Below are 12,452 nucleotides of genomic sequence, written 5' to 3'. Positions count from 1 at the left end.
GGGGAGTCAACTCAGGCCAATTAAAAAGAGCAACTTGTAATTCACTCCCAGTGAGTTCTCCCAGTGAGCCAGAGAAGACACAGCCAGAGTGAGACAGTGAGTTTGGGAATTTGAAGCTAGGTGGGGAGGAGGTGCTTTTTAACCCTGGTAAGTAACTGGTAAGTAGTTTTTCTTTTCATAGTCTAATTTATTTATTTATTTTTTCTTTCGTTTTTTTGGAATTGTAGTTGTACAAGTTAACCAAGTTAACAGACCCGTGTCATGCTCCTCGTGTGCAATGTGGGAGCTCAGGGACACATCCACTGTCCCTGGCTCCTTCACATGCAAGAAGTGTGTCCAGTTGCAGCTCCTGTCAGACCGCTTGATGGCTCTGGAGCTGCGGATGGACTCACTTTGAAGCATCCGCGATGCTGAGGACGTCGTGGATAGCACGTTTAGTGAGTTGGTCACACCGCAGGTGAAAGTTACTGAGGGAGATAGAAAATGGGTGACCAAAAGACAGAGCAAGAGTAGGAAGGCAGTGCAGGTGTCCCCTGCAGTCATCTCCCTGCAAAACAGATATATCGCTTTGGATACTGTTGAGAGAGATAGCTCGCCAGGGGAAGGCAGCAGCTGCCAGGTTCATGGCACCATGGCTAGCTCTGCTGCGCAGCAGGGCAGGAAGAGGAATGGCAGGGCTATAGTGATAGGGGACTCAATCGTAAGGGGAATAGACAGGCGGTTCTGCGGATGCAATCGAGACTCCAGGATGGGTGTGTTGCCTCCCTGGTGCAAGGGTCAAGGATGTCTCGGAGCGGCTGCAGGACATTCTGGGGGGTGGGTGGGGGGGGGGGGGGAGTGTGAACAGCCAGCTGTCGTGGTGCACAAAGGCACCAACAATGTAGGTAAAAAACGGGATGAAGTCCTACAAGCTGAATTCAGGGAGTTAGGAGTTAAACTAAAAAGTAGGACCTCAAAGGTAGTAATCTCAGGATTGCTACCAATGCCACGAGCTAGTCAGAGTAGGAATGTCAGGATAGATAAGATGAATGCGTGGCTCGAGAGATGGTGCAAGAGGGAGGGATTCAATTTCCTGGGGCATTGGAACCGGTTCTGGGGGAGGTGGGACCAGTACAAACCGGATGGTCTGCACCCGGGCAGGACTGAAACCGATGTCCTGGGGGGGGGTGTTTGCTAGAGCTGTTGGGGAGGGTTGAAACTAATGTGGCAGGGGGATGGGAACCGATGCAGGAAGTCGGAAGGTAGTAAAACAGGGACAGAAACAAAAGGCAGTAAGGGGGAAAGTGTAAGGCAGAGAAGCCATAGTCAAAAATCAAAAAGGGCGACAGTACAAGGTACAGTGACTGAGGGGAACTCAGTGAATAGGCCCAGTAATATTAAAAGGAATAACACGGGAAGTAAGAACATAAATGGTGAGTGACGCGGCAGGTTGTAACATGAAGATATGGGTTCAACGACAAGGAAAATTAGGAGAAACGTTAAGAGGAAATATAACTTAGGAGAGGTTACTGATCGAGGTGTTAAGATTCAAAACAGAGGTATAAAAGCTAGCATAAGGAATAAGGTGGGTGAACTTAAGGCATGGATCGGTACTTGGGACTACGATGTGGTGGCTTGGAAACTTGGATAGAAGAGGGGCAGAAATGGTTGTTGGAGGTCCCTGGTTATAGATGTTTCAATAAGATTAGGGAGGGTGGTAAAAGAGGTGGGGGGGGGTGGTGGCATTGTTAATTAGAGATAGTATAACAGCTGCAGAAAGGCAGTTCGAGGAGTATCACCCTAATGAGGTAGTACGGGTTGAAGTCAGAAATAGGAAAGGAGCAGTCACCTTGTTAGGAGTTTTCTATAGGCCCCCCAATAGTAGCAGAGATGTGGAGGTACAGATTGGGAAACAGATTTTGGAAAGGTGCAGAAGCCACAGGGTAGTAGTCATGGGTGACTTTAACTTCCCAAATATTGAGTGGAAACTCTTTAGATCAAATAGTTTGGATGGGGTGGTGTTTGTGCAGTGTGTCCAGGAAGCTTTTCTAACACAGTATGTAGATTGTCCGACCAGAGGAGGAGCAATATTGGATTTAGTACTTGGTAATGAACCAGGGCAAGTGATAGATTTGTTAGTGGGGGAGCATTTTGGAGATAGTGACCACAATTCTGTGACTTTCACTTTAGTAATGGAGAGGGATAGGTGCGTGCAACAGGGCAAGGTTTACAATTGGGGGAAGGGTAAATACGATGTTGTCAGACAAGAATTGAAGTGCATAAGTTGGGAACATAGGCTGTCAGGGAAGGACACAAGTGAAATGTGGAACTTGTTCAAGGAACAGGTACTACGTGTCCTTGATATGTATGTCCCTGTCAGGCAGGGAAGAGATGGTCGAGTGAGGGAACCATGGTTGACAAGAGAGGTTGAATGTCTTATTAAGAGGAAAAAGGAGACTTATGTAAGGCTGAAGAAACAAGGTTCAGACAGGGCATTAGAGGGATACAAGATAGCCAGGAGGGAACTGAAGAAAGGGATTAGGAGAGCTAAGAGATAGCATGAACAATCTTTGGCGGGTAGGATCAAGGAAAACCCCAAGGCCTTTTACACATATGTGAGAAATATGAGAATGACTAGAGCGAGGGTAGGTCCGATCAAGGACAGTAGCGGAGATTGTGTACTGAGTCTGAAGAGATAGGAGAGGTCTTGAACGAGTACTTTTCTTCTGTATTTACAAATGAGAGGGGCCATATTGTTAGAGAGGACAGTGTGAAACAGACTGGTAAGCTCGAGGAAATACTTGTTAGGAAGGAAGATGTGTTGGGCATTTTGAAAAACTTGAGGATAGACAAGTCCCCCGGGCCTGACGGGATATATCCAAGGATTCTATGGGAAGCAAGAGATGAAATTGCAGAGCCGTTGGCAATGATCTTTTCGTCCTCACTGTCAACAGGGGTGGTACCAGGGGATTGGAGAGTGACGAATGTCGTGCCCCTGTTCAAAAAAGGGACTAGGGATAACCCTGGGAATTACATGCCAGTTAGTCTTACTTCGGTGGTAGGCAAAGTAATGGAAAGGGTACTGAAGGATAGGATTTCTGAGCATCTGGAAAGACGCTGCTTGATTAGGGATAGTTAGCACGGATTTGTGAGGGGTAGGTCTTGCCTTACAAATCTTATTGAATTCTTTGAGGAGGTGACCAAGCATGTGGATGAAGGTAAAGCAGTGGATGTAGTGTACATGGATTTTAGTAAGGCATTTGATAAGGTTCCCCATGGTAGGCTTCTGCAGAAAGTAAGGAGGCATGGGATAGTGGGAAATTTGGCCAGTTGGATAATGAACTGGCTAACCGATAGAAGTCAGAGAGTGGTGGTGGATGGCAAATATTCAGCCTGGATCCCAGTTACCAGTGGCGTACCGCAGGGATCAGTTCTGGGTCCTCTGCTGTTTGTGATTTTCATTAATGACTTGAATGAGGGAGTTGAAGGGTGGGTCAGTAAATTTGCAGACGATACGAAGATTGGTGGAGTTGTGGATAGTAAGGAGGGCTGTTGTCGGCTGCAAAGAGACATAGATAGGATGCAGAGCTGGGCTGAGAAGTGGCAGATGGAGTTTAACCCTGAAAAGTGTGAGGTTGTCCATTTTGGAAGGACAAATATGAATGCGGAATACAGGGTTAACGGTAGAGTTCTTGGCAATGTGGAGGAGCAGAGAGATCTTGGGGTCTATGTTCATACATCTTTGAAAGTTGCCACTCAAGTGGATAGAGCTGTGAAGAAGGCCTATGGTGTGCTCGCGTTCATTAACAGAGGGAATGAATTTAAGAGCCGTGAGGTGATGATGCAGCTGTACAAAACTTTGGTAAGGCCACATTTGGAGTACTGTGTACAGTTCTGGTCACCTCATTTTAGGAAGGATGTGGAAGCTTTGGAAAAGGTGCAAAGAAGATTTACCAGGATGTTACCTGGAATGGAGAGTAGGTCTTACGAGGAAAGGTTGAGGGTGCTAGGCCTTTTCTCATTAGAACGGAGAAGGATGAGGGGCGACTTGATAGAGGTTTATAAGATGATCAGGGGAATAGATAGAGTAGACAGTCAGAGACTTTTTCCCCGGGTGGAACAAACCATTACAAGGGGACATAAATTTAAGGTGAAAGGTGGAAGATGTAGGAGGGATATCAGAGGTAGGTTCTTTACCCAGAGAGTAGTGGGGGCATGGAATGCACTGCCTGTGGAAGTAGTTGAGTCGGAAACATTAGGGACCTTCAAGCAGCTATTGGATAGGTACATGGATTACGGTAAAATGATATAGTGTAGATTTATTTGTTCTTAAGGGCAGCACGGTAGCATTGTGGATAGCACAATTGCTTCACAGCTCCAGGGTTCCAGGTTCGATTCCGGCTTGGGTCACTGTCTGTGCGGAGTCTGCACGTCCTCCCCGTGTCTGCGTGGGTTTTCTCTGGGTGCTCCGGTTTCCTCCCACAGTCCAAAGATGTGAGGGTAGGTGGATTGGCCATGATAAATTGCCCTTAGTGTCCAAAATTGCCCTTGGTGTTGGGTGGAGGCGTTGAGTTTGGGTAGGGTGCTCTTTCCAAGAGCCGGTGCAGACTCAGGGGGCCGAATGGCCTCCTTCTGCACTGTAAATTCAATGATAATCTATGATTAATCTAGGACAAAGGTTCGGCACAACATCGTGGGCCGAAGGGCCTGTTCTGTGCTGTATTTTCTATGTTCTATGTTTAAGTGTACTTTACCCGAATGCTCGTAGTATATGGAATAAGGTAAATGAGTTGATGGCGCAAATCATCGTGAATGACTATGATTTAGTGGCCAATACTGAAACATGGTTAGAGGATGGTCACGACTGGGAGTTAAATATCCGAGGGTATCAAACTATTCGGAAGGACAGAGTGGATGGTAAGGGAGGTGGTGTAGCTCTGTTATTTAAGGATGACATCCGGGCAATAGTAAGGGATGACATCGGTGCTATGGAGGATAAGGTTGAATCCATTTGGGTGGAAATCAGGAATAGCAAGGCGAAAAAGGCACTGATAGGAGCAGCCTATAGGCCACCAAATAGTAACATTATGGTGGGGCAGGCGATAAACAAAGAAATAACTGATGCATGTAGAAATGGCACAGCAGTTATCATGGGGGATTTTAATCTACATGTCGATTGGTTTAACCAGGTCGGTCAAGGCAGCCTTGAGGAGGAGTTTATAGAATGTATCCGCGATAGTTTCCTCGAACAGTATGTAATGGAACCGACGAGGGAACAAGCAGTCCTCGATCTGGTCCTGTGTAATGAGACAGGATTGATTAATGATCTCATAGTTAGGGATCCTCTCGGAAGGAGCGATCACAATATGGTGGAATTTAAAATACAGATGGAGGGTGAGAAGGTAAAATCACAAACTAGTGTTTTGTGCTTAAACAAAAGAGATTACAATGGGATGAGAGAAGAACTAGCTAAGGTAGACTGGGAGCAAAGACTTTATGGTGAAACAGTTGAGGAACAGTGGAGATTTTTCACAGTGCTCAGCAAAGGTTTATACCAACAAAAAGGAAGGACGGTAGAAAGAGGGAAAATCGACCGTGGATATCGAAGGAAATAAGGGAGAGTATCAAATTGAAGGAAAAAGCATACAAAGTGGCAAAGATTAGTGGGAGACGAGAGGACTGGGAAATCTTTAGGGGGCAACAGAAAGCTACTAAAAAAGCTATAAAGAAGAGTAAGATAGATTATGAGAGTAGACTTGCTCAGAATATAAAAACAGATAGTAAAAGTTTCTACAAACATATAAAATAAAAAAGAGTGGCTAAGGTAAATATTGGTCCTTTAGAGGATGAGAAGGGAGATTTAATAATGGGAGATGAGGAAATGGCTGAGGAACTGAACAGGTTTTTTGGGTCGGTCTTCACAGTGGAAGACACAAATAACATGCCAGCGACTGATGGAAATGAGGCTATGACAGGTGACGACCTTGAGATGATTGTTCTCACTAAGGAGGTAGTGATGGGCAACTAATGGGGCTAAAGGTAGACAAGTCTCCTGGCCCTGATGGAATGCATCCCAGAGTGCTAAAACAGATGGCTAGGGAAATTGCAAATGCACTAGTGATAATTTACCAAAATTCACTAGACTCTGGGGTGGTCCCGGCGGATTGGAAATTAGCAAACATGACACCACGGTTTAAAAAAGGAGGTAGGCAGAAAGCGGGTAATTACAGGCCAGTGAGCTTAACTTCGGTAGTAGGGAAGATGCTGGAATCTATCATCAAGGAAGAAATAGCGAGGCATCTGGATGGAAATTGTCCCATTGGGCAGACGCAGCATAGGTTCATAAAGGGCAGGTCGTGCCTAACTAATCTAGTGGAATTTTTTGAGGACATTACCAGTGCGGTAGATAACGGGGAGCCAATGGATGTGGTATATCTGGATTTCCAGAAAGCCTTTGACAAGGTGCCACACAAAAGGTTGCTGCATAAGATAAAGATGCATGGCATTAAGGGTAAAGTAGTAGCATGGATAGAGGATTGGTTAATTAATAGAAAGCAAAGAGCGGGGATTAATGGGTGTTCCTCTGGTTGGCAATCAGTAGCTAGTGGTGTCCCTCAGGGATCAGTGTTGGGCCCACAATTGTTCACAATTTACATAGATGATTTGGAGTTGGGGACCAAGTGCAATGTGTCCAAGTTTGCAGATGACACTAAGATGAGTGGTAAAGCAAAAAGTGCAGAGGATACCGGAAGTCTGCAGAGGGATTTGGATAGGTTAAGTGAATGGGGTAGGGTCTGGCAGATAGAATACAATATTGACAAATGTGAGGTTATCCATTTTGGTAGGAATAACAGCAAAAGGGATTATTATTTAAATGATAAAATATTAAAACATGCTGCTGTGCAGAGAGACCTGGGTGTGCTAGTGCATGAGTCACAAAAAGTTGGTTTACAGGTGCAACAGGTGATTAAGAAGGCAAATAGAGTTTTGTCCTTCATTGCTAGAGGGATGGAGTTTAAGACCAGGGAGGTTATGCTGCAATTGTATAAGGTGTTAGTGAGGCCACACCTGGAGAATTGTGTTCAATTTTGGTCTCCTTACCTGAGAAAGGGTGTACTGGCGCTGGAGGGTGTGCAGAGGAGATTCACTAGGTTAATCCCAGAGTTGAGGGGGTTGGATTACGAGGAGAGGTTGAGTAGACTGGGACTGTACTCGTTGGAATTTAGAAGGATGCGGGGGATCTTATAGAAACATATAAAATTATGAAGGGAATAGATAGGATAGATGCGGGCAGGTTGTTTCCACTGGCGGGTGAAAGCAGAACTAGGGGGCATAGCCTCAAAATAAGGGGAAGTAGATTTAGGACTGAGCTTACGAGGAACGTCTTCACCTAAAGGGTTGTGAATTTATGGAATTCCGTGCCCATTGAAGCAGTTGAGGCTCCTTCATTAAATGTTTTTAAGATAAAGAGAGATAGTTTTTTGAAGAATAAAGGGATTAAGGGTTATGGTGTTTGGGCCGGAAAGTGGAGCTGAGTCCACAAAAGATCAGCCATGATCTCATTGAATGGCGGAGCAGGCTCGAGGGGCCAGATGGCCTACGCCTGCTCCTAGTTCTTATATGCTCTGAAGGACAGTGTAAACCAAGGTCCCATGGACTCTGTCAGAATGCTCAGGCGATAACCAAATCAATATCCCCTCTGATTTACTTACCTGCAAACTGCAAGCTTCCAAACACAAGTCAGCCCCTTTATCTTACATGTGTGGCTGTACAAAAGTATTTTAAGGAACTTAAACAAATTGCCAATGCATACCAAACAAAAGGGCACATTGACCCAACTTCTATACATACATTTTTGGGATGGATCGCTACCCATTGCTGACACTTAGTTTTTAACCCAGTCAGTTTTTGGGTGGAGCGTGAAATGCCAAAATTCAGAAGCTCAGCATTTTAACATCTGGACCTGAATTAAATGCTGCCAGTTCGCTTCCCACCTGAAACAAATGTGAAGGAGCAGTGTGACCACTAGCGGGTGGAGAGGATCACATGGCTTGGGGCCAAGGGTTTTTGGTTGGATCCCCTGGGAGGGAAGTATGCAGAATATGGGGAACAATCCTGCTCCTCCTGGCTTCCCCAACAGAAAGTTTCAGACTTACTTTACTTGACAGTATATCTTCTAACTGCTGACCTTCTTCTGTCTCATGGAAAATGGGCCCCACTGAGACCTTGGTTAAAACTATATCAGGGTCCTATTGATGTCTAGGACCTGGTTTACAACATCTATTTTGGGGGGATATCTGACCAGGCAGCAAAGTTACAAGAGGAAATGATCGGACAACGAGCCGGCTAATAACCTGCTTGTATTTAATTGCCAATTCCCAGTTTCTGATGGGCAGGGACAGTTAAACTCCAACTTGTGGCTCTTATACCTCTTACAGATAGACAATGAGGCCCAGATTGCTCCTAGTGTGTCTGCTGTCTTAATGCTCTCTCTCCTTGAGCTGACCAATCATCAATCTCCTTGACCACTTCAGGACTTGTATGTTGGTCAGAGGGGATGCACTTCAGAATGAGACAGGGCTTGGAGGGTTATACTATGGGGACAGGTTGCGTAGACTGTTTTCTCCTGCAATTGAGTTCCAGATAGGGTTTCTTCAGGGGTTACCTTTTCCCCGAAGAATGCTACCATCGACTGTTATTCACAAAAACCATTCTTGTGTATTTATAGATCTATATACTTCTTAGTCAGTACTCTACACGAGGTTGTACTTCTGCTTTCCACGAGATCTCAGTTGCTTAATCATGTGACGTTGCATCATAGTTACATCAGCACACAGACTAGTGTTATATTCTCTTGACTTTGGAAGATTAAGGGCTGATCCAGGCTGGAATTCTTTGGCCGCTGGAATTCTCTGTTCCCGCCGGCAGCGCACCCCCGCACACGGGTATCCCTAGCGGCATGGGGTGGCTTCAATGGAAAATCCCATTGACAAATGGTGGGAAGAGATAATCCCGACACCAGCGAACGGCGCGCCGCCGAGAGACACGTGGCTGGGGAACCGGAGAATCCCACCTCCAATCGACGCCTTCAAAATGATTGATTGAGTCGATCGGTTAGATGGAGAGAAATGATTTGCTCTGGTCTGAGAGAGCAGAATAAGGGTATAGAACCTTAAAATTGAGCTGGGCCATTCAGTGGTGACATCAGGAAACATTTCTTTGTGCAAAGGGTAGTGGAAATGTGATGAAGGATTCAGGCAGAATAGTTTTAGTGAAATAGCCGTGGTTGGCATTTTGACCGGCTGGAACCACTTTACCTTGAGATGCCATGCTGAGCCCGATCTCCTTGTCGCTCCTTCAAACCGGCTGTGCAATGACCTACGGAGCAACAACAGTCGGATTTACAAAGGGCACAGGACACAGGCGAGGATGACACTCCCTGTAGCACCGTGTTCTCGGCTCTGTCAGCCAATCAATTACATATCTGTGGCAATACCCCCTCTTTTTTTTCCCAATGGCAGCCTTTCCTGTGTAATTGAATCAAAGGCTGAGCTGAAATCCGAGCACACAACACTAAATGAGGGGGTGGGGGAGGAACATTAATACTGAAGAGGTTTGCAACAAAATCCAAACTTTCAGAATGGGCGTGTAATTGGCAAATGAATTTCAATATCGGTAAATATGAGGTGGTGCATTGTGGCAGGCCACATGCCCTTAATGGATCTAAACTTTCAGATATACCAATCACTAACAGTAGCAACACAGGTTAATAAAGCTTTTAAAAGTAAACTAAAGCTCCGTGGTTCATTTATAGAGGAGTAGAATTGAGTAGAGAGATGATGCTAAACTTGTATAAAATCTTTGCTATTACACTTGGAGAACTGTGCATCATATTACACAAAGAATATAGAGGCATTTGAAAAATGCAAAACATTTTGCAGGTCTATTGCCAGAAATGAGAGATTATCGATTATTAAACAGGATGGGGTACTTTTCTCTGGAACAGTGAGCTCATGGGGATTTTTTTAATTATCGACGGCTTTGATAGGGTAGAAGTAGAGATGTTTGCATTTGTGGAGGAGACCAGAACAGGAGTTGGTAAGTTAGAGCAGTGGCAAATAAATCTGATACGAAATTAGGAGAGACTTATTTTGTCAAAGAATGATTAGAACATTTAGAACATAAGAAAAAGCAGCAAACCAGAAGGCCCATTGAGCGTGCTCTACCATTCAATACGGTTATGGCTGATCTTTTCTGAGAATTTAGAACTTGATACCACAAGGAATAGTTGAGGTGAATAGCACCAATACTTCTGAGGGGAAGCTAGATAGGCTTATAGGGGAGAAAGGGATTGAAGGATAATACTGATATTCTGAGATGAAGCTTAATCGCTGGTACAACCGGAATGTCCAGGTTCTGCACTGCAAATTCCAGGTAACTCCATGTAATCCAATCTACTGCCTCGCACCTATCAAACTTGCCTGTGCGATGAAAGAAAACTTTAAGGTAAATTGACAGGACCTTCCCTTCGTGAACCTATATTGGCTGTCATTCCTAACCAGATATCCCAGCATTTTGTTGCATGCTGTTACATTTGCGATAAACTTTTTAAAAATTCGTTCTTGGAATGTGGGCCTCTCTGGCAGGGTCGCCATTTGTTGCCCATCCCTAATTGCCCTCAAACTAAGTGGCTTGCTAGGCCATTTCATCACTGTGCAGTTTCTTCAGGCACTGCTGGCTGGTCCGGACGGTGTTACTGGTGGCGCTGACCGCCTCTGCCACCTGCGCCCAGGCACAATGAACAGCGGCAATTGGCAGCCTCCTTCCAGGGCCAGGGTGCAGGGTCACCCTCCTCTCCTCCGCGGCATCCAGGAGAGTCTCCAGCTTGGCGTCGGTGAAACGGGGGTGGCAATATGCCTATGAACTAAATCATAGATGGATGGTGTGCGACCTCCAACCAGCAGGTGGAGGTTGGGAGTCCGAGGTGGACAGGTCACTGAGGAGTGGAGAGACACCTTCTGCCCCAGAGTGGGCCATAGGCTCAGGCCTGCCCTCCTGAAAACTGCCTGGAAAGTGGTGGCAGAGGCAGTCAGTGGTGCCAGTCTCACCAGTTATACAGCTGCTGATCTGAAGAGGTGGGGTCACTGGTCAGTCCTGTGCCCTGAGAACCAGGGAGGGTTCCGTAGGCCACAGTGCAGGTGTCCTCTGGGTGGGGTGAGCTCTGCTAATTCGCTGATTCCTCTCTGCTAGGGGCCAACGTTTGTGAGGACTGCCAACACCTGGTCAGCTCCTGATTGAGCTTGGTCCTTGATGGTACAGCTGGGGTTTGAGGGTGTCCGAAGGGGTGGCCTCCCAGATGACACAAGCAGCACTCGGCAGTGTGAGCAGCCAGGAACCTGTAAGTAGCACCAAAGAGGTGTGTTGAAAAGACAGACTGCAGCAATGTCAGTCTGAGCCAGGCCACCCCGACCCCGAGAGACACATCCCAAATCCACGGGCGTGGTCACCAAGTCACTACCCGCTGCTCCCCCCCCGCGGGGGCAGCCATCCCCCCAGCAAGCCCAACAGTTTTCAATGGTTTTTCAGTGTTTTTATGGCCTCCCGCTCCCCCTCCGCAGCCATGGTGCCCAGATCACGCTTGTAAATACTTGAAGTAATTCACACCAGCAAGACCTCTGCCTGAGAGGAGCGGAGCATCGTAGAAGGGCGGAGCAGACTATGTTCAACCCTGGTTACATTTAGATCCATGCAAATGCCAGTTTTGCATGTTGGCGCCAGCACGCGGCGCATGCCTTGTTATCGCCATTGGCGAGGGCTCGTATCGCCGCCCGGTGCGGACCCCGATTCTGCCGGGTGCCCGATTCTCTGCCTGATTGCGGTTTGTGTTAGCGGCATCATGAGGCGGTGGATTTCGCCCAATGTTTTAGAAGTGTAACAAGTGGAAGTTTATGGACTAGACGTCTATCCTGGATTCCCACATCTTTTTCTTTCAAAGATTTTGGCTGAGGCTGGCAAGGCCAGTATTTGTTACTCACCACTAATTGCTCTTGAATTTAATGGCTTGCTGCGTCATTGCAGCGATAGTGAAGAGTGAACCACATTGCTGTGTGTCTGAGGTCACATGCAGGCCCGACGAGGTCGCAAAGACAGATTTCTCTCCCTAAAGACAATAGGGAATTAAATGGGTTTTTACAACATTCAATGGCGGCACGGTGGCACATGGTTAGCACTGCTGCTTCACAGCGCCGAGGACCCAGGTTCAATTCCAACCTGGGGTGACCGTCTGTGTGGAGTTTGCACATTCTTCCACTGTCTGCGCGGGTTTCCTCTGGGTGCTCTTGTTTCCTCCCATAGTCCATACTGAAGGAGGCTAGAGAGAAAATTGCTGACGCCTTGACAGAAATCTTTGGATCCTCACTGTCTCCTGGTGATGTCCCGGAGGACTGGAGAATAGCCAATGTTGTTCCTCTGTT

The 12,452-nt window shown here is 46.5% G+C and overlaps 1 protein-coding gene across 1 annotated transcript in view; it reads right to left on the bottom strand.

Annotated features, from left to right (window-relative positions):
- Nucleotides 1-12,452, bottom strand: part of glipr2 (GLI pathogenesis-related 2) — a 117,817-nt gene that overhangs the window by 92,912 nt on the left and 12,453 nt on the right. Inside the window, exon 2 of the mRNA XM_072488147.1 lies at nucleotides 9,297-9,357. Within this exon, the coding sequence (XP_072344248.1) occupies nucleotides 9,297-9,309 (13 nt within the window). The 5' untranslated portion in view covers nucleotides 9,310-9,357. The remainder of the gene's footprint in view (nucleotides 1-9,296; nucleotides 9,358-12,452) is intronic.

The sequence above is a fragment of the Scyliorhinus torazame genome, chromosome 22, assembly GCF_047496885.1.
Source record: "Scyliorhinus torazame isolate Kashiwa2021f chromosome 22, sScyTor2.1, whole genome shotgun sequence".
Classification (NCBI taxonomy): Eukaryota; Metazoa; Chordata; class Chondrichthyes; order Carcharhiniformes; family Scyliorhinidae; genus Scyliorhinus; species Scyliorhinus torazame.
The sequence above is the reverse complement of the archived record's forward strand: the minus strand, read 5'-3'. Positions and strand labels throughout refer to the sequence as shown.